Raw genomic sequence first — 27,095 nt, 5'->3', positions numbered from 1 at the left:
ACATCACTAACATTGAGTGGCTGCTGCCAACATACTGACTCATCTCTAGCCACTTTAATAATTAAACATTGGATGTAATAAATGTATCACTACCCACCTTAAACAATGCCACTTTATTTAATGTTTTCATACCCTACATTACTCATCTCATACTGTACTCTATACCATCTACTGCATCTTGCCTATGCCGTTCGGCCATCGCTCATCCATATATTTATATGTACATATTCTTATTCATTCCTTTACACTTGTGTGTAAAAGGTAGTTGTTGTGAAATTGTTAGATTACTTGTTAGATATTACTGCACGGTCGGAACTAGAAGCACAAGCATTTCGCTACACTCGCATTAACATCTGCTAACCATGTGTATGTGACCAATAAAATTTGATTTGATTTGTAGAATAGTGTCATGTTTCTAATGGCCAAGACATCTCCACTACAGGACCTTGATGAGTGTGGATGTTGAATAGTATCATGTTTATTGTAGTGGCTGAAGGGTTCAGTTGTCTGTTTGTCCCTAAGGAGTCCAAAGTAGGTTAGGAGTTTCCTAGTCTTGGAGTATAACCTTACACATCTATAAATATGCTAATTCTAAGTTAGGAGTTTTCTAGTGTAGGAGTATAATATATAAATATCTATAAATATGCTAATTAGAGGAGTTCCAGCGGAGTTCCTCCTCAGCTGGGCCTGTCGGAGTATGAACGCTTAGGGGCCAGCAGGGTCCTACCTCAAATATGCTAATTATAAGTTAGGAGTTACCTAGTCTAGGAGTATAATATATAAATATCTATAAATATGCTAATTATAAGTTAGGAGTTTCCTAGTCTAGGAGTATAACCTATAAATATCTATAAATATGCTAATTATTTCGACACCCTAAAGAGATACTGGAGCAATAGCACTCATCATTACTACTTACTGGATACGACTTTGAACTGAATACAGAGGCCTATGGGCCCTGGTCAGAAGTAGGGTACTTCATAGGGAATAGGATGCCATTTGGGATGTATAGTAGTGCACTACTTAGGGAATAGGATTCCATTTAGGATGTAGCATATTTTCACTGGTTTCCCAGAGAGTTCTGTTCCTGGAGTGTCCCCAGAGGTAGATCCTCATTCTTCCCTGACATCACCAAACTGCTGGCAGCATAATTGGCTCCTCTCTCCTCCTGCCAAGCACCAGTTCTCCGGCATGCAGTGGCCTCATGAAAACATCTCTCCTCAGCACTGCAATGCAACAACACCGCCCCCCCTTTTGTGACGTCACTGCCGACTCCACCAGTAGGGGCGTGTCCTGACACCAGATCTTACATCCAGCTTATAGACTAGGCTGCTGCTCTAGGGGGAGGAAAGCTTTGACACCGCAGCGTGTACAGAGATAATAATGGGAAATGCACAGGATAAGCCCTCTGGAACTGGAGGGGCTAAAACGGACCAGGCCACCCCAGGATTCAGGAGGAGAAGCAGGGCCGGGAGTACGGAGAAGCCCAAGGCAGGGAAGGGTCCCCCAGAGAAGGGGTCGATGTCCAACGGAGCCACCCAGGGGGACAGGAACCAGAGTAAGGACATCCCACCAGACACCAGCTATCTGGACGCTCCCGCTGGAGCTCTGCCGTCCCACCTGGGCCGGCTGAAGAACGAGGGTAACCACCTCTTCAAAAACGGACAGTTTGCAGATGCTGTGGAGAAATACTCTGCGGCCATCGATGGCTGCTGTGACGCAGGTGGAGTACAATCAATAGCAGTGGCTTGTTACAGAGTTAGATGTCTCAGGATGGGGTTTAGTCTCAGAGTTCATGACCTCATACATGTCTTTGATGTGTGTTTCATCTCAGCAGGCAGCAGCATGTTACTCAATCAGGACCGGCTCTAGCCTTTTGGGGGCCCTAAGCTAGATTTGGTTGGGGGGCCTCACACCTTATGTAAACGGGTGTTTGAAAAAACAGAAATTTCAGCCTGTTTTAGTGGGATGGAGTTTTGGCCTTCCATGGTGACATCACCATGTGTTAAATTAGTTAATAGACCAATAAGAAAGAGAGTTCCCAACCTCTCTCTCAGACCACTCCCAGACAGTTCCAGCAAAATCCTTGATTAAGAAATGGCCTTTTGCTAAGAAGCCTATTTTAGTTAATTTTGAACCATTTTAATTTAAAATGGTTCACTTAAATGTTACAAGAAATGATTTAATATTGAGATAAAAACTGCTGCATTAAAGCATGTTTCCTGCAATTCTTATTCTACACATTTTGACATGGGGCAGAGAGAAAGTTGCAATTGTACAACACATTTTATGCAATTCTACACATTTTGCCATGAGGTGGAGATATTTATTTAGCAGTTTTAGAGCAAATTTCCTGCAATTCTACACATTTTACCATGACTTATGACATGTTAATGATATCTGAGTGAGAATGACGAACAAAATCAATGGGGGGCCCCCCCCCTGGAGGTCAGGGCCCCTGGACACGTGCCCTGCGTGCCCGGGCGGTATTTGGCCATGATTACTACAAGTTTAGATAGTTGGCAAAAGAATTGTTAGCTGACGGCTAATTGAGTGACTGTCGATGATGGACATAAGACAAACCGCTGATACACAACCACGTTTCTAAATGACACCTTGGTGCGTATTCTACTATTTTAACTCTCAATAGTACGTTGAGACCCCGACTGAGTTCCTAATTTACAACAAACAACAAAAGTGTCAAAAGGCCCTAAGTGACCGATTATATCGCTTATACCTGGAACCTGCCCTGAACTCAATATTTCAGGTTCCAGCAGTGAAGGAAAGTGGGTTAGGGTTAGTGCAAAATCCCTTTAGTACAACTGAGGAAACAGGCCTACACTAGATGTTTTAAACAGGAAACAGGCCTACACTAGATGTTTTAAACAGGAAACAGGCCTACACTAGATGTTTTAAACAGGAAACAGCCCTACACTAGATGTTTTAAACAGGAAACAGCCCTACACTAGATGTTTTAAACAGGAAACAGGCCTACACTAGATGTTTTAAACAGGAAACAGCCCTACACTAGATGTTTTAAACAGGAAACAGCCCTACACTAGATGTTTTAAACAGGAAACAGCCCTACACTAGATGTTTTAAACAGGAAACAGGCCTACACTAGATGTTTTAAACAGGAAACAGGCCTACACTAGATGTTTTAACAGGAAACAGCCCTACACTAGATGTTTTAACAGGACACAGCCCTACACTAGATGTTTTAAACAGGAAACAGGCCTACACTAGATGTTTTAAACAGGAAACAGGCCTACACTAGATGTTTTAAACAGGAAACAGGCCTACACTAGATGTTTTAACAGGACACAGCCCTACACTAGATGTTTTAAACAGGAAACAGGCCTACACTAGATGTTTTAAACAGGAAACAGGCCTACACTAGATGTTTTAAACAGGAAACAGCCCTACACTAGATGTTTTAAACAGGAAACAGCCCTACACTAGATGTTTTAAACAGGAAACAGCCCTACACTAGATGTTTTAAACAGGAAACAGCCCTACACTAGATGTTTTAACAGGACACAGCCCTACACTAGATGTTTTAAACAGGACACAGGGCTAGACTAGATGTTTTAACAGGAAACAGGCCTAAGAGGCCCACTGTTAGTGATGTAGGATATTGTGGGTACTTGAATAATGACAGTGAAGGTAGTCATAAGGTCCTGCGACAGGAAGATCATGTTCCTCCCAGCTGCTGGGTGTGTGTCATGGAGGAAAGGGGTATTAGACCCAGGTTCACATTAAGTGTCACTCGTTCCTAGTTTCTACAGGGTCCATTTCCTGGCACACAGGCCTCTTTGTTGTCATTGGGCGTTTTCATCACAGTCATCCCAGAGCCCTCATCAGCCAATCCCTATTGCTGGTAGCGTGCCTGGAGCAGAGGCTAGTGAAATGCTGCTGCGTAGGCATTAACATTACACTCCTGCAAATTGGATTCAGTTGAATTTCCAAAACGTCTTGAAAGCTTATGGTTGGCAACACAAATAGATGCTAGTAGCAGGGGGAAAACACAACAGCCAACAACATTATCCAGACTGACAGGAATCCATCACTACTGTGTAATGACTGATGATGGGCAACAATGGCTGATGCTGCAGATTGAAGTCCTTGGAGAAAAGGCAGTGGAAAGCTTTTTCCTTGTAAATGGATTGACCGTGCAAACTGTACAGTGCGCACACACACACGCACACACACACACACACACACACAACACCATAGTCTGTCCTATTAACACGTTTGACTGAGATCTGAGCAGAGTACGGACAAAATGCTTTCTGCTATTTTCGTTGCTCGCTTTCTTCTTTTTTAAATTATATTTTTTATTTAAATGACTTTGAAATACAAGTTGTGTTTGTTGTTAAAGGTATAGAGAGTGGAGAGGACCTGTGTATTCTCTACTCTAACAGAGCTGTTTGTTGTTAAAGGTATAGAGAGTGGAGAGGACCTGTGTATTCTCTACTCTAACAGAGCTGCTTGTTGTTAAAGGTATAGAGAGTGGAGAGGTCCTGTGTATTCTCTACTCTAACAGAGCTGCTTGTTGTTAAAGGTATAGAGAGTGGAGAGGACCTGTGTATTCTCTACTCTAACAGAGCTGCTTGTTGTTAAAGGTATAGAGAGTGGAGAGGTCCTGTGTATTCTCTACTCTAACAGAGCTGCTTGTTGTTAAAGGTATAGAGAGTGGAGAGGTCCTGTGTATTCTCTACTCTAACAGAGCTGCTTGTTGTTAAAGGTATAGAGAGTGGAGAGGACCTGTGTATTCTCTACTCTAACAGAGCTGCTTGTTGTTAAAGGTATAGAGAGTGGAGAGGACCTGTGTATTCTCTACTCTAACAGAGCTGCTTGCTACCTGAAGGATGGGAGCAACACAGAGTGTATCCAGGACTGCACCAGGTGAGGAGGCCTTGCTATCGTCCCTTCTACAGGCCAATACTCTTCTACATCTGTGTCCCAAATGGCACCCTATTCCAGATATAGTGCATTACTGTTGACCAGGGCCCTGGTTGTAGTGCACTATATAGGGAATATGGTGCCATTTGAAACACATTCCACCTCTCCCTGGGCTCAGTAAACATGTTAACAGTAGCAGGAGTATTAGGCTGTCTGAGAGAGACGAGGGCAGACGAGAGAGAGAGACAGAGAGAGAGAGACAGAGAGAGACAGAGAGAGAGAGAGGCAGAGAGAGACGAGAGAGCGAGAGCGAGAGAGAGACAGAGAGAGACAGACGAGAGAGAGACAGAGAGAGAGGACAGAGAGACGAGAGAGACAGACAGAGAGAGAGACAGAGAGAGACAGAGTATTAGGCTGTCTGAGAGAGACAGAGAGAGAGACAGAGAGAGAGAGTATTAGGCTGTCTGAGAGAGAGAGAGAGAGAGAGAGCAGATTTCCAGTCTGTATTAAACTCATTAATGCTCATCATGTGGTTGTTGTAGTAGTGTTTAACACATGTTCGTGGCACTACAAACACATTATTCACAGACTGTCTGCCTCTGTTCACAGACCGTCTGCCTCTGTTTACAGACCGTCTGCCTCTGTTCACAGACCGTCTGCCTCTGTTCACAGACCGTCTGCCTCTGTTCACAGACCGTCTGCCTCTGTTTACAGACCGTCTGCCTCTGTTCACAGACCGTCTGCCTCTGTTTACAGACCGTCTGCCTCTGTTCACAGACCGTCTGCCTCTGTTCACAGACCGTCTGCCTCTGTTCACAGAGCGTCTGCCTCTGTTCACAGACCGTCTGCCTCTGTTCACAGACCGTCTGCCTCTGTTCACAGACCGTCTGCCTCTGTTTATAGGTTAGACAAATGGCATGTGTTTTAGGTTTCCATCCACACACACTATCACGTGTTTCTAAATGGCAGACATTATCTGCTGCAGCCTAGAGTGTGTCAGAAGTCTTGTCCCACCACCTGGAACACAACGTGACCAAACGCAAAATGGGGGTTGTGATCCTCTCTCTGTCTCTCTCTCTCTCTCTCTCTCTGATCCTATTAACCCCAGGGCATTGGAGCTGCAGCCCTTCTCCCTGAAGCCCCTCCTTCGCAGGGCCACGGCCTATGAGTCAATGGAACGTTACCGACAGGCCTACGTGGATTTTAAGACTGTTCTGCAGATAGACATTGGGGTGCAGGCGGCACACGACAGTGTCCACAGGTAAACCAAGGATTTAAAGCAGCCCCCCTCAGAGGACATTGTGTATGTATGGCCATACAACCATGATAGTGTCTTACAGAAAATGGAGGTTCCCTTGCAGTGAAATTCTGATGTGAAAATGAACTTGCAGTTGTCTCTGCTCATGTCAAGATGGTGTCAGGGTTTATTTTAGGATGTGAACTGTGTGACCTGAGTGTGTTTTCCTCCAGGATCACCAAGCAGCTTATTGAGCAGGACGGCCCTGACTGGAGACAGAAGCTTCCAGAGATCCCTCTAGTCCCACTGTCAGCTCAGCAGCACCACAGGCAGAAAGACCCCAGTGCTGAACTGGTCCAGGCTAGAGAAGGTCAGAGGTCACTTCCTGTTTACTGGCTAGCCACATCACTTCCTGCTTACTGGCTAGCCACATCACTTCCTGGTTACTGGCTAGCCACATCACTTCCTGGTTACTGGCTAGCCACATCACTTCCTGGTTACTGGCTAGCCACATCACTTCCTGGTTACTGGCTAGCCACATCACTTCCTGGTTACTGGCTAGCCATACCGTGAAAGGACCAGATATGGAAGACTACTTTCTGTCCACTAGTTCAGACCGAGCAGATATCAAACAGTTTGAACATGACTGGGTATTGAACCTGGGTTGTCCGTGCAATTCAAGACAGCTTTAGTCCACTGAGCTAAAGCCTAAACAATACACAAGTCTTCAGGTCTGAGGAAAGGTTTACTCGTCACAATGAAACATATGCGTCGTTGACCAAATCCATCCAAGTAGCTGAAGTTGTGTTCTTGATCTAATAGCTGCGACATATAGGTATATAAGTGTGTCACAGGGAATCTGAGTGAATGGTAGACGTATTCCTAATGAGGTGTTAATGAATTATGTAGAGTGTAACCTGATACCCACGGGTCAGCCAGTCACAGTGACAATGGCACCAGAGGCGGACGGCTGACGTTTTACGGGCTCCTAACCAATTGTTTTTTTATTTTTTTTTATTTTTTGCGTTGTTTGTAACTTATTTGTACATAATGTTTCTGACCGAAAAGAGCTTCTGGATATCAGAACAGCAGTTATTCACTTCGAACTGGACAAAGATTTTTTTCTTTAATGAGTCTGACGCGATGGATATTCTGTTGCTCCCAGACCAGGTCCAAATCCCCGTCATTCACATGAAGAGGAGACGGAGATCCGATTCCCAGACTTTCCATAACAAAACCATCACCTACAGAGAGATGAACCTGGAGAAGAGTCCCCTAAGCAAGCTGGTCCTGGGGCTCTGTTCACAAACACAAACACACCCCACAGAGCCATCACCTACAGAGAGATGAACCTGGAGAAGAGTCCCCCTAAGCAAGCTGGTCCTGGGGCTCTGTTCACAAACACAAACTGACCCCACAGAGCCCCAGGACAGCAACACAACTAGACTCAACCAAATCATGAGGACACTAAAAGATAATTACTTGGAAAGAATTAACAAAAAAACTGAGCAAACTAGAATGCTATTTGACCCTAAACAGAGAGAACACAGTGGCAGAATACCTGACCACTGTGGCTGACCCAAAATTAAGGAAAGCTTTGACTATGTACAGACTCAGTGAGCATAGCCTTGCTATTGAGAAAGGTTGCCGTAGGCAGACCTGGCTCTCAAGAGAAGACAGGCTATGTGCCCACTGCCCACAAAATGAGGTGGAAACTGAGCTGCACTTCCGAACCTCCTGCCAAATGTATGACCATATTTCAGACACATATTTCCCTCAGATTACACAGACCCACAAAGATTTTTTGGGGGGATAAACTCCCATATCTACTGGGTGAAATACCACAGTGTTCCATCACAGCAGCAAGATTTGTAACGTGTTGCCACAAGAAAAGGGCAACCAGTGAAGAACAAACACCATTGTAAATACAACCCATATTTATGTTTATTTATTTTCCCTTTTGTACTTGAACTATTTGCACATCGTTGCAACACTGTATATAGACATAATATGACATTTGAAATGTCTTAATTTTTTGGGAATTTTATACTTACTGTTCACCTTTTATTGTTTATTTCACTTTTGTTTATTTTCCATTTGACTTGCTTTCATAATGTAAACATATGTTTCCCATGCCAAGGCCCCTTGAATTGAATTGAAATTATAAAGGGGGCACAGATCTGGGTGCCTTGTGAGAATTCGTCGGCGAGTGGGTAACCCGCCTCTACCATCCGTTCTACTGGCCAACGTGCAATCACTGGAGAATAAACTGGATGAGCTCCGTTCGAGACTATCCTACCAACAGAGACATTAAAAATTGTAATATCTTATGTTTCACCGACGACACAGATAATATACAGTTGGCTGGGTTTTCCGTGCATTGGCAATACAGAACAGCGACCTCTGGTAAGACGAAGAGTGGTGCTCGCCTGAGGTAAAGTACCTCATGACAAGCTGTAGACCACACGATCTACCAAGAGAGTTCTCATCTATATTTTTCATTGCTGCCTATTTACCACCACAAACCGATGCTGGCACTAAGACTGCACTCAACGAGCTGTATAAGGCCATACATTATTTACATTTTTTATTTTTTATTTAACCTTTATTTAACTATGCAAGTCAGTAAAGAACAAATTCTTATTCACAATGTCGGCCTACCCCGGCCAAACCCAGATGACGCTGGGCCAATTGTGCGCCGCCCTTTGGGACTCCCAATCGCGGCCGGATGTGATACAGCCTGGATTCGAACCAGGAACTGTAGTGACACCTCTTGCATTGAGATGCATTGCCTTAGACCGCATTGCCACTCAGGAGCAAACAAGAAAATGTTCATCCAGAAGCGGCGCTCCTAGTGCCCGGGGACTTTAATGCAGGCAAACTTAAATCAGTTTTACCTCCTTTCTACCAGCATGTTAAATGTACAACCAGGGTGAAAAAAACTCTAGACCACCTTTACTCCACACACAGAGACGCATACAAAGCTCTCCCTCGCCCTCCATTTAGCAAATCTGACCATAATTCTATCCTCCTGATTACTTCTTACAAGCAAAAACTAAAGCAGGAAATACCAGTGACTCGCTCAATACGGAAGTGGTCAGATGACGTGGATGCTAAGCTACAGGACTGTTTTGCTGCACAGACTGGAATATATTCCGGGATTCATCCAATGGCATTGAGGAGTATACCACCTCAGCCACCGGCTTCATCAATAAGTACATTGAGGACGTCGTCCCGACAGTGACCGTACGTACATATCCCAACCAGAAGCCATGGATTACAGGCAACATCCGCACTGAAATAAAGGCTAGAGCTTCCGCTTTCAAGGAGCAAGACGCTTATAAGAAATCCCGCTATTCCCTCAGACAAACCATCAAACAGGCAAAAGCGTCCTGGACTTTCTGACGGGCCGCCCCCAGGTGGTAAGGGTAGGCAACAACACATCTGTCACGCAGATCCTCAACACGGGGGCCCCTCAGGCGTGCATGCTTAGTCCCCTCCTGTCATCCCTGTTCACTCACGACTGCATGGCCAAGCATGACTCCAACAGCATCATTAAATTTGCTGATGACATAATGGTGGTAGGCCTGATCACCGACAACGATGAGACAGCCTATAGGGAGAGAACTGGCAGTGTGGTGCCAGGACAACAACTTCTCCCTCAACGTGAGCAAGACAAAGGAGCTGATCGTGGACTACAGGAAAAGGAGACCCGAACACGCCCCCATTCTCATCGACGGGGCTGTAGTGGAGCGGGTCAAGATCTTCAAGTTCCCTGGTGTCCACATCACCAACAAACTATCATGGTCCAAACACACCAAGACAGTTGTAAAGAGGGCACGACAAAACCTATTCCCCCTCAGGAGACTGAAAAGATTTGGCATGGGAAACCAGATCCTCAAAAAATTATACAGCTGCACCATCAAGAGCATCCTGCCTGGTTGCATCACCGTTACAGAGGGTAGTGCGAACGGCCCAGTACATCACCGGGGCCAAGCTTCCTCCCATCCAGGAGCTCTATACCAGGCGGTGTCAGAGGAAGGCCCCAAAAATGTTCAAAGACTCCAGCCACCCTAGTCATAGACTGTTCTTTCTGCTACCGCACGGCAAGTGGTATCGGAGCACCAAGTCTAGGACCAAAAGACTCCTTAACAGATCCCCTTTTTTGTTTTTACACTCGCTGGAGTGTAACCTGATACCCACGGGTCATTCCAGTCACAGTGTGGTAGATATGTAGAGTGTAACCTGATACCCACGGGTCATTCCAGTCACAGTGTGGTAGATATGTAGAGTGTAACCTGATACCCACGGGTCAGCCAGTCACAGTGTGGTAGATATGTAGAGTGTAACCTGATACCCACGGGTCATTCCAGTCACAGTGTGGTAGATATGTAGAGTGTAACCTGATACCCACGGGTCATTCCAGTCACAGTGTGGTAGATATGTAGAGTGTAACCTGATACCCACGGGTCATTCCAGTCACAGTGTGGTAGATATGTAGAGTGTAACCTGATACCCACGGGTCATTCCAGTCACAGTGTGGTAGATATGTAGAGTGTAACCTGATACCCACGGGTCAGCCAGTCACAGTGTGGTAGATATGTAGAGTGTAACCTGATACCCATGGGTCATTCCAGTCACAGTGTGGTAGATATGTAGAGTGTAACCTGATACCCACGGGTCAGCCAGTCACAGTGTGGTAGATATGTAGAGTGTAACCTGATACCCACGGGTCATTCCAGTCACAGTGTGGTAGATATGTAGAGTGTAACCTGATACCCACGGGTCATTCCAGTCACAGTGTGGTAGATATGTAGAGTGTAACCTGATACCCACGGGTCATTCCAGTCACAGTGTGGTAGATATGTAGAGTGTAACCTGATACCCACGGGTCAGCCAGTCACAGTGTGGTAGATATGTAGAGTGTAACCTGATACCCACGGGTCATTCCAGTCACAGTGTGGTAGATATGTAGAGTGTAACCTGATACCCACGGGTCAGCCAGTCACAGTGTGGTAGATATGTAGAGTGTAACCTGATACCCAGATTCAGACTGGTAGAAAGAGATTGTCCATGCAGATTATTCAGAAATAGATACAGATGAATAAAACAGGGTCTGTCATGTGAGACACCAGCACTCCTTTTAAAGGCAGCACCTTAATCTGACTTCTCTACCCAGACTACCCAGGGTGCTGAATATGAAATGTTACATCTGTTGAGTTGGCCAGAATGTTGTGCTGTGGATTAGACGCGGTTCATCAAGTCACAGCTCTGTTAAACTCAACAGAGGCTCAACCAGTCAGCTTTTGCTCATTGACATTGGAAGTCATTGTAGGAAAGTTTTTTATAGTTACAGTCAGCTAGAAGTAGTTTAATTAGTTAGAAAAACAAATCATATTGCTCTGAGTCTGCAGATTTCCTCTTGCATCACTGCTGATAACTGCTTCTCTCTCTCTCTCTCTCCGCAGCCAAAAAAGCAGAGGCTCGCTTTGCCTCTCTCAAGACAGAAGGAAATGAGCATGTGAGGAAAAGCCAGTTCCATGACGGTCTAGAGAAGTACAGCGAATGCCTTAAGATCAAACCTGACGAGTGTTCCTGCTTTACCAACAGGTGACCTCTAACCCTGCTAGCATACTAACCCTAACCCTGCTAGCATACTAACCCTAACCCTGCTAGTATACTAACCCTAACCAGCATACTAACCCTGCTAGCATACTAACCCTAACCCTGCTAGTATACTAACCCTAACCCTGCTAGCATACTAACCCTAACCCTGCTAGCATACTAACCCTAACCAGCATACTAACCCTGCTAGCATACTAACCCTAACCCTGCTATCATACTAGCCCTGCTAGCATACTAACCCTGCTAGCATACTAACCCTGCTAGCATACTAACCCTAACCAGCATACTAACCCTAACCAGCATACTAACCCTGCTAGCATACTAACCCTAACCAGCATACTAACCCTGCTAGCATACTAACCCTAACCCTGCTAGCATACTAACCTGCTAGCATACTAACCCTGCTAGCATACTAACCCTGCTAGCATACTAACCCTGCTAGCACACTAACCCTGCTAGCATACTAACCCTGCTAGCATACTAACCCTAACCCTGCTAGCATACTAACCCTGCTAGCATACTAACCCTAACCCTGCTAGCATACTAACCCTAACCAGCATACTAACCCTAACCAGCATACTAACCCTGCTAGCATACTAACCCTAACCAGCATACTAACCCTGCTAGCATACTAACCCTAACCTTGCTAGCATACTAACCCTAACCCTGCTAGCATACTAACCTGCTAGCATACTAACCCTAACCCAGCTAGCATACTAACCCTAACCTGACAAGTGTTCCTGCTTTACCAACAGGTGACCCATAACCCTGCTAGCATACTAACCTTTTATTTTAACTAGGCAGCCAAACCCAGATGACACTGGGCCAACTGTGCGCCTCCCTATGGGACTCCCAATCACTGCCGGTTGTGATACAGCCTGGAATTGAACCAGGGTCTGTAGTGACGCCTCTAGCACTGAGATGCAGTGCCTTAGACCGCTGCGCCACTCGGGAGTCCATTAACCCTGCTAGCACACTAACCCTAATCCTGCTAGCATACTAACCCTGCTAGCATACTAACCCTAACCCTGCTAGCATACTAACTCTGCTAGCACACTAACCCTAACCCTGCTAGCATACTAACCCTGCTAGCACACTAACCCTGCTAGCATACTAATCCTGCTAGCATACTAACCCTAACCCTGCTAGCATACTAACCCTGCTAGCACACTAACCCTACTAGCATACTAACCCTGCTAGCATACTAATCCTGCTAGCATACTAACCCTAACCCTGCTAGCATACTAACCCTGCTAGCACACTAACCCTGCTAGCATACTAACCCTGCTAGCATACTAACCCTGCTAGCACACTAACCCTGCTAGCATACTAACCCTGCTACCATACTAACCCTGCTAGCATACTAACCCTGCTAGCATACTAACCCTGCTAGCATACTAACCCTGCTACCATACTAACCCTGCTAGCATACTAACCCTGCTAGCATACTAACCCTGCTAGCATACTAACCCTGCTAGCATACTAACCCTGCTAGCATACTAACCCTAACCTTAACCTGACAAGTGTTCCTGCTTTAGCAACAGGTGACCCATAACCCTTCCGATCAAACCTAAGTTAATACTTACAGTAGATAATAGGAAGTGCTTACAGACAAGATTTACATTTGAGTTATTTAGCAGATGCTTTTATCCAGAGCCACTTACAGTTTGTGAATTCATCATAACCACATATCTCAGTCAAGTCAATTTTTCCTCAGTAATGTCCATGCTAGTAGAGGGAAGTCAAGTGCGAGTGGCATTTATTTGATTTATTTTTTATATGATTGTAAGCACAGTTCTTTATCAGTGTAGTACTGTACACAAAAATCGCCATGACACATGACCACTTTCAAGCCCACTATCAGTCCTTAACCCCTACCCTTCACCTCCAGAGCCATCTGTTATCTGAGACTGGGTTGTTTTGAAGAGGCCAAACAGGACTGTGACTCCGCCCTCAAGCTGGAACCAACCAATAAGAAGGCCTTCTATAGACGTGCGCTGGCGTTTAAAGGCTTACAGGTGGTTATCTATTATTCAAAGTCCTAGTTGGTTCAGCACATGTTTTTTGTGTGAAGAACAAGGAAAACCAATGAACACTGTGTTTTCCAAAAACAGAAAAACGGCTTGTTTTTTTGTTAACTCAGCAGATAAACCAAAAACAATTAACAAGTGGGTGGGGTTACATGTGGAATGCATTTCATTGGCAAAATGCACAACCAACACTTCCTGTTCCTTCAAAATAGGTGTTCACCCTTCTAACTTCATCTACTATCTATTAAGTCATCAATTAATAGCTATTTATTCATCTATTAATGTCAAGATAAAGTGATATTTCTCCATTTGTATTTTAGATTTAAGATTATAAGATAGTCACAACAATGATAGTGTTTATTGATCTATTAATGAACTGCAGTTACTGTAAATGGTTAGCTCACTGATATGTCATGGTCATGGTGCCCTAATTAACCATTAGTAATCTGAGCATCATAGACTATATCATTTCTGAAGAGGTGGGATTTCAGAATGAGCGGTGCTGTAGCTCTGCTGATGGTGCTGTTCTGTCTGTTGAGGGCTCAGGAAAGGAGGAGAGGAGGGTTCAGAGAATGAAATCATTCAACAGAGTGACAGTGAAGAGGTAGAGAGCAGGGTGAGATATTCAGATTAAGAGCCAAAGGCCTGAAGGCTACAGAAACCTACAAATGACTGGCCGGGACACCACTCACACACCTGCAGTACACTCCTCTCCCGCCTCCTTTTCCTGTCTGCCAAGTACTCACTCACAAACATAACATTTAGGGAAAATCTAGACCTGTATTCACAGTGTCTCAGAGTAGCATTGCTGATCTAGGATTAATGATCAGTTCCTCCTTGTCCATGTGATTATTTTATTTCACCTTTATTTAACCAGGTAGGCCAGTTGAGAACAAGTCCTTTATTTAACCAGGTAGGCCAGTTGAGAACAAGTCCTTTATTTAACCAGGTAGGCCAGTTGAGAACAAGTCCTTTATTTAACCTGGTAGGCCAGTTGAGAACAAGTTCTCATTTACAACTGCGACCTGACCAAGATAAAGCAAAGCAGTTCGACACATACAACAACACAGAGTTACACATGGAATAAACAAACATACAATCAATAATATAGTAGAAAAATCTATATACACTGTGTGCAAATGAGGTGAGGTAAGGGAGGTAAGGCAATAAATAGGCCATGGTGGCGAAGTAATTACAATATAGCAGTTAAACACTGGAGTGATAGATGTGCAGAAGATGAATGTGCAAGTAGAGATACTAGGGTGCAAAGGAGCAAAATAAATAAATAACAGTATGGGGATGAGGTAGATAGATGGGCTGTTTACAGATGGGCTATGTACAGCTGCAGTGATCTGTGAACTGCTCTGACAGCTGGTGCTTAAAGTTAGTGAGGAAGATATGAGTCTCCAGCTTCAGAGATTTTTGCAGTTCGTTCCAGTCATTGGCAGCAGAAAACTGGAAGGAAAGGCGGCCAAAGGAGGAATTGGCTTTGGTGGTGACCAGTGAAATATACCTGCTGGAGCGCGTGCTGAGGGTGGGTGTTGCTATGGTGACCAGTGAGCTGAGATAAGGTGGGGCTTTACCTAGCAAAGACTTATAGATGACCTGGAGCCAGTGGGTTTGGTGATGAATATGAAGCGAGGGCCAGCCAACGAGAGCATACAGGTCACAGTGGTGGGTAGTATATGGGGCTTTGGTGACAAAACGGATGGCACTGTGATAGACTGCATCCAATTTGCTGAGTAGAGTGTTGGAAGGTATTTTGATGTATACAGAGAAGAGAGTCGGCCCGAGAATTGAACCCTGTGGCACGCCCATAGAGACTGCCAGAGGTCCGGACAACAGGCCCTCCGCTTTGACACACTGAACTCTGTCTGAGTAGTTGGTGAACCAGGCGAGGCAGTCATTTGATAAACCAAGGCTGTTGAGTCTGCGGATAAGAATGTGGTGATTGACAGAGTCGAAAGCCTTGACCAGGTCTATTAATACAGCTGCACAGTATTGTCTCTTATCAATGGAGGTTATGATATCGTTTAAGACCTTGAGCGTGGCTGAGGTGCACCCATGACCAGCTCGGAAACCAGATTGCATAGCGGAGAAGGTACGGTGGGATTCAAAATGGTTGGTGATCTGTTTGTTAACTTGGCTTTCGAAGACCTTAGAAAGGCAGGGTAGGATGAATATAGGTTTGTAGCAGTTTGGGTCTAGAGTGTCACCCCCTTTGAAGAGGGGGATGACCGTAGCAGCTTTCCAATCTTTGGGGATGTCAGACGATACGAAAGACGGGTTGAACAGGCTAGTAATAGGGGTTGCAACAATTTCGGCGGATAATTTTAGAAAGAGAGGGTCCAGATTGTCTAGCCCGGCTGATTTGTAAGGGATCCAGATTTTGCAGCTCTTTCAGAACATCAGCTATCTAGATTTGGGTGAAGGAGAAATGGGGGAGGCTTGGGCAAGTTGCTGTGGGGGGTGCAGGGCTGTTGACCGGGGTAGGGGTAGCCAGGTGGAAAGCATGGCCAGCCGTAGAAAAATGCTTATTGAAATTCTCAATTATCGTGGATGTATCTGTGGTGACAGTATTTCCTAGCCTCAGTGCAGTAGGCAGCTGGGAGGAGGTGCTCTTACTCTCCACGGACTTTACAGTGTACCAAAACGTTTTGGAATTAGTGCTACAGGATGCACATTTCTGTTAGAAAAAGCTAACCGTTAGCTTTCCTAACTGACTGTGTATATTGGTTCCTAACTTCCCTGAAAAGTTGCATATTGCGGGGGCTATTCGATGCTAATTCAGTACGCCACAGGATGTTTTTGTGCTGGTCAAGGGCAGTCAGGTCTGGAGTGAACCAAGGGCTATATCTGTTCCTGGTTTTACATTTTTTGAATGGGGCATGCTTATTTAAGATGGTGAGGAAAGCACTTTTAAAGAATAACCAGGCATCCTCTACTGACGGGATGAGGTCAATGTCCTTCCAGGATACCCGGGCCAGGTCGATTAGAAAGGCCTGCTCTCAGAAGTGTTTCAGGGAGCGTTTAACAGTGATGAGTGGAGGTCGTTTGACTGCAGAGCCATTACGGACGCAGGCAATGAGGCAGTGATCACTGAGATCCTGGTTGGAGACAGCAGAGGTGTATTTGGAGGGCAGGTTGGTTAGGATGATATCTATGAGGGTGCCCGTGTTTACGGATTTGGGGTTGTACCTGGTAGGTTCCTTGATAATTTGTGTGAGATTGAGGGCATCAAGTTTAGATTGTTGGATGGCCGGGGTGTTAAGCATGTCCCAGTTTAGGTCACCTAACAGCACGAGCTCTGAAGATAGATGGGGGACAATCAATTCACATATGGTGTCCAGGGCACAGTTGGGGGGAAGGTAGTCTATAGCAAGCGGCAACGGTGAGAGACTTGTTTCTGGAAAGGTGAATTTTTAAAAGTAGAAGCTCAAGTTGTTTGGGCACAAACCTGGAGAGTAAGACAGATCTCTGCAGGCTGTCTCTGCAGTAGATTGCAACTTCGCCCCCCTTCGGCAGTTTTATCTTGTCGGAAAATGTTATAGTTAGGGATGGAAATGTCAGGGATTTTGGTGGTCTTCCTAAGCCAGGATTCAGACACGGTCAGGATACATCTATCTACAGTGGAACTATATATGGAAAGACATCTATCAACAGTGGAACTACACTACCGTTCAAAAGTTTCGGGACCCTTATAAATGTCCTTGTTTTTGAAAGAAAAGCACATGTTTTTGTCCATTAAAATAACATCAAATTGATCAGAAAAAACCCCACCAGTCTCAACGTCAACAGTGAATAGAGGCGACTCTGGGATGCTCTGGGAGGCAGAGTTCCTCTGTTCAGTGTCTGTGTTCTTTTGCCCATCTTAGTCTTTTCTTTTTACTGGCCAGTCTGAGATATGGCTTTTTCTTTGCAACTCTGCCTAGAAGGCCAGCATCCCGGAGTTGCCTCTTCACTGTTGATGTTGAGACTGGTGTTTTGCGGGTACTATTTAATGAAGCTGCCATTTGAGGACTTTTGAGGCGTCTGTTTTTCAAACTAGACAATCTAATGTGCTTGTCCTCTTGTTCAGTTGTGCACCGGGGCCTCCCACTCCTCTTTCTATTCTGGTTAGAGCCAGTTTGCGCTGTTCTGTGAAGGGAGTAGTACACAGCGTCGTACGAGATGTTCAGTTTCTTGGAATTTCTCACAAGAAATAGCCTTAATTTCTCAGAACGAGAATAGATTGACGAGTTTCAGAAGAAAGTTCTTTGTTTCTGGCCATTTTGAGCCTGTAATTGAACCCACAAATGTTGATGCTCCAGATTCTCAACTAGTCTAAAGAAGGCCAGTTTTATTGCTTCTTTAATCAGAACAACAGTTTTCAGCTGTGCTAACATAATTGCAAAAGGGTTTTCTAATGATCAATTAGCCTTTTAAAATGATGAACTTGGATTAGCTAACACAACTTGCCATTGGAACACAGGAGTGATGGTTGCTGATAATGGGCCTCTGTACACCTATGTAGATATTCCATAAAAAAATCAGCCGTTTCCAGCTACAGTAGTCATTTACAACATTAACAATGTCTACACTGTATTTCTGATCAATTTGATGTTATTTTAATGCACAAAAAATGTGCTTAAAAACAAGGACATTTCTAAGAGGCCCCAAACTTTTGAACGGTAGTGTACGTACAGACAGGGACACACTCCAACATAGTTTATAAAGGCAGTATTTGTTTAGTGAGTCAAAATAAAACTTATAAACAATATAAATAGTAAAGTAAGGTAAAGATACCCCAAATATCTACTTAAATAGTCCTTTAAAGTATTTTTACTTAAGTACTTTACACCACTGGCATTAATATATGACTTAATAGGTATTAATAAATGTTTTAATAGATAGTAGATTAATAGAATGAAGTTAGAAGGATGAACTCCTATTTTGAAGGGACAGGAAGTGTTGCATTTGGAAAATGACAGGCATTCTACATGTAACCGCACCCACTTGTGAAAATAGAAACATCAAGTCGTTTTTTTGTTTATATGCAAAAAAACAAGATGACAAAAAAAACAAGCAATTTTTTTGGTCAATGTAAAAAAACAAACAATAAAAGCCTTTTTCACGTTGCGGATTTTTCTGTTATAAACTTGGAAAAAATTGTTTTGTGCCCATGTTTTTGTGTGAAGAACAAGGAAAACCAATGAACACTATCGCCCTTGAGGATAGAAGAGATGCAACATGTTTTTAATGATTATTGTCCAGTCATGTGGTCCAGTGCTGCAGAGAAAGGCCTAGTTAAGCTGCAACTGGCCCAGAACAGAGCAGCACGTCTTTCTCTTCATAGTAATCAGAGGGCTGATATAAATACTATGGATGCCAGTCTCTCTTGGCTAAGAGTTGAGGAAAGACTGACTGCATCACTTATTCTTTTTATAAGAAACATTGTGTTGAAAAATCCCAAATTGTTTGCATAGTCAACTTACACGCAGCTCCAGAACAAATCCAAGAAAGCGTACAGTATTATATAGAGCCAATAATGCATGGAACCCCGTTCCATCTCATATTGCTCAAATGAACAGAAAACCTGGTTTAACAAAACTAATAAAGCAACACCTCACGACACAACGCCTCTCCCCTATTGGACCTAGATAGTTTGTGTGTATTGATATGTAGGATATGTGTGCTGTTTTTTTTAAATGTATGTAGTTCTGTTCTTGTCTATTAGTGTTCTGTAACATGTCGTGTTTTGTGTGGACCCCAAGACGAGTAGTTGCTGGTATCGCGACGTCTAATGGGGATCCTAATAAAAACCAAATACCATTGATTTTGAACCTCTTTTTGACATTCTACCTCCCCCTCCTTCTCTCACTCTTTCTCCCCACACTCTCACCCTTTCTTCATCCTCACTCTCTTCTCCTCTACCCCGCTATCTTCTCCCGCTCTCCCTCCCTTCCCAGGACTACCTGTCTTCCAGCAGTGACCTCCAGGAGGTGTTACAGCTGGACCCTAACGTCCACGAGGCTGAACAGGAGCTGGAGACTGTGACAGGGCTGCTCAGACAGAGCCTCATGGACGGAGCCCAACACACACCCAGGGTAGGTACCCAATAAACACCCAGGGTAGGTGCCCAATAAACACCCAGGGTAGGTACCCAATAAACACCCAGGGTAGGTGCCCAATAAACACCCAGGGTAGGTACCCAATAAACACCCAGGGTAGGTACCCAATAAACACCCAGGGTAGGTACCAACTCACACCCAGGGTAGGTACCCAACACACACCCAGGGTAGGTACCAAAACACACACCCAGGGTAGGTAACCCAACACACACCCAGGGTATGTTCCAACACATCCAGGGTAGGTACCCAACTCACACCCAGGGTAGGTACCAACACACACCCAGGGTAGGTACCCAACACACCCAGGGTAGGTTCCAACTCACACCCAGGGTGGGTACCTAAACACACACCCAGGGTAGGTACCCAACACACCCAGGGTATGTACCAATCCACACCCAGGGTAGGTACCCAACACACCCAGGGTAGGTAACCCAACACACCCAGGGTAGGTACCAACACACCCAGGGTAGATACCCAACACAACCAGGGTAGGTACCCAACACACCCAGGGATGGTCCCAACACATCCAGGGTAGGTACCCAACACACCCAGGCTAGGTACCAACACATCCAGGGTAGGTGCCCAACACACCCAGGGTAGGTGCCAACACATCCAGGGTAGGTACCCAACTCACACCCAGGGTAGGTACCAACTCACACCCAGGGTAGGTCCCCAACACACCCAGGGTAGGTACCAACTCACACCCAGGGTAGGTCCCCAACACACCCAGGGTAGGTCCCCAACACACCAAGGGTAGGTCCCCAACACACCCAGGGTAGGTCCCCAACACACCCAGGGTAGGTCCCCAACACACCCAGGGTAGGTACCAACTCACACCCAGGGTAGGTCCCCAACACACCCAGGGTAGGTCCCCAACACACCCAGGGTAGGTCCCCAACACACCCAGGGTAGGTCCCCAACACACCCAGGGTAGGTAACCCAACTCTTTATTCCACCTCAGGTTTGATGTCACTCCTTCTGTGGCCTCCAACTGCTCTTAAACGCTTGCAAAACCAAATGCATGCTTTTCAACCGTTCGCTGCCCGCCCGTCCAGCATCACTACTCTGGACTGTTCTGACCTAGAATACGTGGACATCTACAAATACCTAGGTGTCTGGTTAGACTGTAAACTCTCCTTCCAGACTCACATCAAGCATCTCCAATCCAAAATTAAATCTAGAATCGGCTTTCTATTTCGCAAACAAAGCCTCCTTCACTCACACCGCCAAACATACCCTCGTAAAACTGACTATCCTACTAATCCTCAACTTCAGCGATGTCATTTACAAAATAGTCTCCAACACTCTAGTCAGCAAACTGGATGCAGTCTATCACAGTGCCATCCGTTTTGTCACCAAAGCCCCATATACTACCCTCCACTGCGACCTGTATGCTCTCGTCGGCAGGCCCTCGCTACATATTCGTCGCCAAACCCACTGGCTACAGGTCATCTATAAGTCTCTGCTAGGTAAAGCCCCGCCTTATCTCAGCTCACTGGTCACCATAGCAGCACCACCCGTAGCATGCGCTCCAGCAGGTATATCTCACTGGTCATCTCCAAAGCCAATTCCTACTTTGGCCTCCTTTCCTTCCAGTTCTCTGCTGCCAATGACTGGAACGAACTGCAAAAATCACTGAAACTGGAAACACTTATCTCCCTCACTAACTTTAAGCACCAGCTGTCAGAGCAGCTCACAGATCACTGCACCTGTACATAGCCCATCTGTCAATAGCCCATCCAATCTACCTACCTCATCCCCATATTGTTTTTATTTACTTTGCTGCTCTTTTGCACACCAGTATCATTACTTACACACCATCATCTGCACATCATCATCTGCTCATCTGTCACTCCAGTGTTCATTTGATAAATTGTAATTACTTTGCTACTATGGCCTATTTATTGTCTTACCTCCTCACGCCATTTGCACACACTGTATATAGACTTTCTTTTATTTCTACTGTATTATTGACTGTACGCTTGTTTATTCCATGTGTAACTCTTTGTTTTTGTTTCTGTCGCACTGCTTTGCTTTATCTTGGCCAGGTCGCAGTTGTAAATGAGAACTTGTTCTCAACTAGACTACCTGGTTAAATAAAGGACTTGTTCTCAACTGGCCTACCTGGTTAAATAAAGGACTTGTTCTCAACTAGCCCACCTGGTTACATAAAGGTTAAATAAAAACATAAATAAAACATGTCAGAGATGAGACTGAACTCTTTATTCCACCTCAGGTTTGATGTCAGAGATGAGACTGAACTCTTTATTCCACCTCAGGTTTGATGTCAGAGATGAGACTGAACTCTTTATTCCACCTCAGGTTTGATGTCAGAGATGAGACTGAACTCTTTATTCCACCTCAGGTTTGATGGCAGAGATGAGACTGAACTCTTTATTCCACCTCAGGTTTGATGTCAGAGATGAGACTGAACTCTTTATTCCACCTCAGGTTTGATGTCAGAGATGAGACTGAACTCTTTATTCCACCTCAGGTTTGATGGCAGAGATGAGACTGAACTCTTTATTCCACCTCAGGGTTGATGGCAGAGATGAGACTGAACTCTTTATTCCACCTCAGGTTTGATGTCAGAGATGAGACTGAACTCTTTATTCCACTTCAGGTTTGAATGCAGAGATGCGACTGAACTCTTTATTCCACCTCAGGTTTGATGGCAGAGATGAGACTGAACTCTTTATTCCACCTCAGGTTTGATGGCAGAGATGAGACTGAACTCTTTATTCCACCTCAGGTTTGATGGCAGAGATGAGACTGAACTCTTTATTCCACCTCAGGTTTGATGGCAGAGATGAGACTGAACTCTTTATTCCACCTCAGGTTTGATGGCAGAGATGAGACTGCCACAGTAGACTGTATAGGAGGCTGATGAAGAGCGAGACTGATGTAGACCTGGGAGTGGCCACAGGGAAGGCTGTTCAGGCCTCAACTCATCATCCCTCACAGAGTTGACATGGACTAAGGTGAACTATGCTGGATGTTGGGCTCTGACTCCATCTGCCTTCAAAGAGCATCATTAAAGCATCGCGTCGACGACGGCAGAGCGTTGTTCAGTAATTCATAGCAGGCAGCTGCATCCTTCATTTCCATTCTGGAGACTCTAAAGATACTTTAGATGCAATGCAGCTTCTTATATTTACATTTGTCATTTAGCAGATGCTCTTATCCAGAAAGACTTACAGTTAATGAGTCATTTAGCAGATGCTCTTATCCAGAGAGACTTGCAGTTAGTGCATTCTTTACCTCAGCATGCTCAGACTCCCTGCAGCAACACACTGTAGAGAAAGGATGCGTCACAAATTGTGCCCTACTCCCTATAAAATGCACTACGTTTGACCAGGGCTCATAGGTCCATAATCAAATGTAGTGCACTATATAGGGGATAGGGTGCCATTTGAGACTTAGACCAAATTCTTAAAAGCTAGGAGTGACTACCGTAAATTCCGGACTATAAGCTGCAACTTTTTTTCCCAGGCTTTAAACCTCGCGGCTTAAACAATGACGCGGCTAATATATGGATTTTTCCCGCTTTCAATTTTTTTTCTCACAAAAAAACACATTCTGTGATGTGCTCAGTTTTTTGGCGGCATGAAGCTTTCATTAGACCAATGAAATTGCCGAACGGGTTAAGGTCAAACAACTTTTTTGTTTACTGTTTAGATTAAATCGAGCACTCTCAAACTTCCCATCATTCTGATTACGGTAGTCATTTTGTCACCCTCATCATGGCAAAGACACGGAGAAATGCCTATGATGCAGCTTTCAAGTTGAAGGCGATTGATCTGGCTGTTGGAAAAGGAAATAGAGCTGCTGCACGGGAGCTTGGTCTTAATGAGTCGATGATAAGACGTTGGAAACAGCAGCGTGAGGAATTGACTCAGTGCAAAAAGACAACTAAAGCTTACTGCTAATTAATTGTTACAAGCCGTGTTTCGTTAAAGCCTATTTATTTTTGTTACAAGCCGTGTTTCGTTAAAGCCTGTGTAAAGTTAATTTGTTTCAATGTACCGGTTAGGCACCTGCGGCTTATGTGCGGCTTATGTGCGGCTTATTTATGTTCAAAATATATATATTTTTTTTTATTCAGTGGGTGAGGCTTATATTCAGGTGCGCTTAATAGTCCGGAAATTACGGTAGTTTTCTTGCAGAAGTATTTGATTTCTTCCCACTAACAGCAGATTATGCAGACCGGCTGTATTACAGATTGGAGAAGCGATCGACAGAAGCTCTAGAAGCACACTGGAACACAACGTGGGAGAGATGTGGTGTGCCTTATTGAGATTCAAGTTGAACCATATATTTGGGAAGTGTAATCTGAACCTCAGAGAAATATAACATCCTTGTATATATGTAATAAAACTGCTGCTTTGATACACTGCAGAATATTTTACATGAGGAAACCCCCCAAAAAATATATATATTGCCACTGTATTGACAGTCATGTATGTACCTTTTCAACCGTAAAAGGGCACTGTTGGCTAATTAATGCATAATGAAAGATGGACAACTGTGTATATCATGTACTGTATGCTTTTAATCTCAGGTTCAGTCTTGAACATGACCATGATTGTATGGTAAATGTTAGCTCTGATCCATGGCGTTAGAGGAATTGTAACGGCATGGACCAGAGCTAGGTAAATGTGTATAGTAGTAGTCGAAACACTGGTCTGCTAGTTTTCAGATGTTGCTCTACTGCTTTATAAAATCCCCAAACCTCCTTCAGATAGTTATCTGTTGAGATAAGAGGTCAACCTCCTTCAGATAGTTATCTGTTGAGATAGAGGTCAACCTCCTTCAGATCGTTATCTGTTGAGATAGAGGTCTACCTCCTTCAGATAGTTATCTGTTGAGATAGAGGTCTACCTCCTTCAGATAGTTATCTGTTGAGATAGAGGTCTACCTCCTTCAGATAGTTATCTGTAGAGATAGAGGTCAACCTCCTTCAGATCGTTATCTGTTGAGCTAGAGGTCTACCTCCTTCCTTCCTCATCTCTGTTGTTAGAGGTATTTCAGTCAGTGTCTGAAACTGGTGAATAACAAGCTGGGTGTGTGGAATGCATTGTGAATGTTCTGCTTTCACCACAGATTGGTCTGTTTAGAACATAGACCCCTCTGAGGTGGCTGTTCATGATTAAACACTTCTGCTTTGTACTGTATACCATGCATTCATTCTGAAAGATGTCTAGAGTTGACTTCATGCAGTCAGTGACTTTTTTTTATTTAATTTTTTTTTATTTAAAAAAAAGTTACAGTCCTACTGTAGGACTGATGATATGAAGCAACTTACTTGATGACTCTCAGTATTATAGTTGTCCCGATGACAAATCCATTTTGTATGTTCAACAACAAAATATTCGCCTGAGTGCCAGTCTGTTTGAGCTGTCATGCCAAACAGTTTGGTTTGAGCAATGGAGTTTGCCAGAGCAGAAACAGATCTGGGACCAGACTATAGAAGGACACAACAGATCTGGGACCAGGCTATAGAAGGAGACAACAGATCTGGGACCAGGCTATAGAAGGACACAACAGATCTGGGACCAGGCTATAGAAGGACACAACAGATCTGGGACCAGGCTATAGGAGGAGACAACAGATCTGGGACCAGGCTATAGAAGGAGACAACAGATCTGGGACCAGGCTATAGAAGGAGACAACAGATCTGGGACCAGGCTATAGAAGGAGACAACAGATCTGGGACCAGGCTATAGAAGGACACAACAGATCTGGGACCAGGCTATAGAAGGAGGCAACAGATCTGGGACCAGGCTATAGAAGGACACAACAGATCTGGGACCAGGCTATAGAAGGAGGCAACAGATCTGGGACCAGGCTAACAACTTACATTCAAAACTGAAAAAGGAAATATTCATTGTCCACTTAGAACTCGATTCATGGTTTTATTTTTGTGAAATATGCATTTACATACCAATTATGAAGCAAATTAGAAAACAAATATACAAATACCATAAGCTCCAATCGCTCTCTACAAGTTAGACACTAGTCTTCAAAGTATCATACAGAATCACATGAAGTGGGAAAAGGAGGGTCGAAACAAACGGACAAACTGCAGCTTGTGTCATGTTATCAATCCAGACTGGTAGTTGAGCAGCACCACAACAGCAGATAAAGGAACAGTTCAGTTTTTTTTTTTGTTTAGAACATCCATCCATGCATTCTGAGCATTGCAGGTACATGAACGTAGATTCGATTCTGACGGAACTGTTTCATTTAACATGTACTAAGACGTCAAAGAAGAGGTTTTCCTTCCTTTCTGAAGACGTCTTCCCCTCGTCTCGTTCCTGTTGATGAAACGATAGCCATTGCTGACGCTGAACCACTTGACTGTACCTTTATTACATACAGTGTAAAAGGGAACAGTACAGCTGAAGCCCCACCCCCCCCCCCCCCCACCCCCAAAAAATAATCGTTCTTTAAAATAAACACTAAGCTAAATGGCAATGTTTCTCATTAATAACTTAAGATCATGATCATTGACCCCTTGGCAAAATGGCAGAGTCACCATACTCTCGGGGTGTTCCAAATGGCACCCTATTCCCTATGTAGTGCACTTCAAAAGTAGTGTAGTACACTACAGTGTATAGGGAATAGAGCTCCATTGGGGACACCGCCTCTGTCTGCTCTGCAGAGCAACACTACACACCTCATCAAGGGTCTTTAGGAGTGAGGAGGGTTCATCCACAGTAGCCTGAGTACCGTTCTGTCTTTGGGAGGCTGGGGGGTTACCAGGTTGGTGTGTCCATTAGCATATCTTGACTTGTTGAATACAATTTTATTTATTTATTTTTATTTCACCTTTATTTAACCAGGTAGGCAAGTTGAGAACAAGTTCTCATTTACAATTGCAACCTGGCCAAGATAAAGCAAAGCAGTTTGACAACATACAACACAACACAGAGTTACACATGGAGTAAAACAAACCTACAGTCAATAATACAGTAGAACATTAAGTCTATATACAATGTGAGCAAATGAGGTGAGGTAAGGGAGGCAAAGGCAAAAAAGGCCATGATGGCGAAGTAAATACAATTTAGCAAGTAAAACACTGGAATGGTAGATTTGCAGTGGAAGAAAGTGCAAAGTAGAAGTAGAAATAATGGGGTGCAAAGGAGCAAAATAAATAAATAAATACAGTAGGGGAAGAGGTAGTTG

The 27,095-nt window shown here is 44.3% G+C and overlaps 1 protein-coding gene across 1 annotated transcript; it reads left to right on the top strand.

Moving 5' to 3' along the window:
- Positions 1-763: 763 nt before the first annotated feature.
- Positions 764-26,447, top strand: spag1a (sperm associated antigen 1a). The gene is made up of 8 exons (XM_045709620.2): positions 764-1,723; positions 4,809-4,908; positions 6,014-6,166; positions 6,376-6,512; positions 11,611-11,752; positions 13,659-13,785; positions 19,746-19,883; positions 22,746-26,447. Exons 1-8 carry the CDS (start codon positions 1,384-1,386, stop codon positions 22,749-22,751), a joined length of 1,143 nt encoding a protein of 380 aa, XP_045565576.1. The 5' UTR covers positions 764-1,383; the 3' UTR covers positions 22,752-26,447.
- Positions 26,448-27,095: the final 648 nt, after the last annotated feature.

The sequence above is a fragment of the Salmo salar genome, chromosome 27, assembly GCF_965601325.2.
Source record: "Salmo salar chromosome 27, fSalSal1, whole genome shotgun sequence".
In the NCBI taxonomy this organism is placed as follows: Eukaryota; Metazoa; Chordata; class Actinopteri; order Salmoniformes; family Salmonidae; genus Salmo; species Salmo salar.
This window is presented reverse-complemented; position numbering and strand designations above follow the sequence as displayed.

Excerpts from the sequence above, each read along its gene's own strand:
- spag1a (XM_045709620.2), top strand. The coding sequence starts at position 1,384 with ATGGGAAATGCACAGGATAAGCCCTCTGGAACTGGAGGGGCTAAAACG. Across the intron at positions 1,724-4,808 it reads CGATGGCTGCTGTGACGCAG|GTATAGAGAGTGGAGAGGAC; the intron begins GTGGAGTACAAT and ends TTGTTGTTAAAG. Across the intron at positions 6,513-11,610 it reads ACTGGTCCAGGCTAGAGAAG|CCAAAAAAGCAGAGGCTCGC; the intron begins GTCAGAGGTCAC and ends CTCTCTCCGCAG.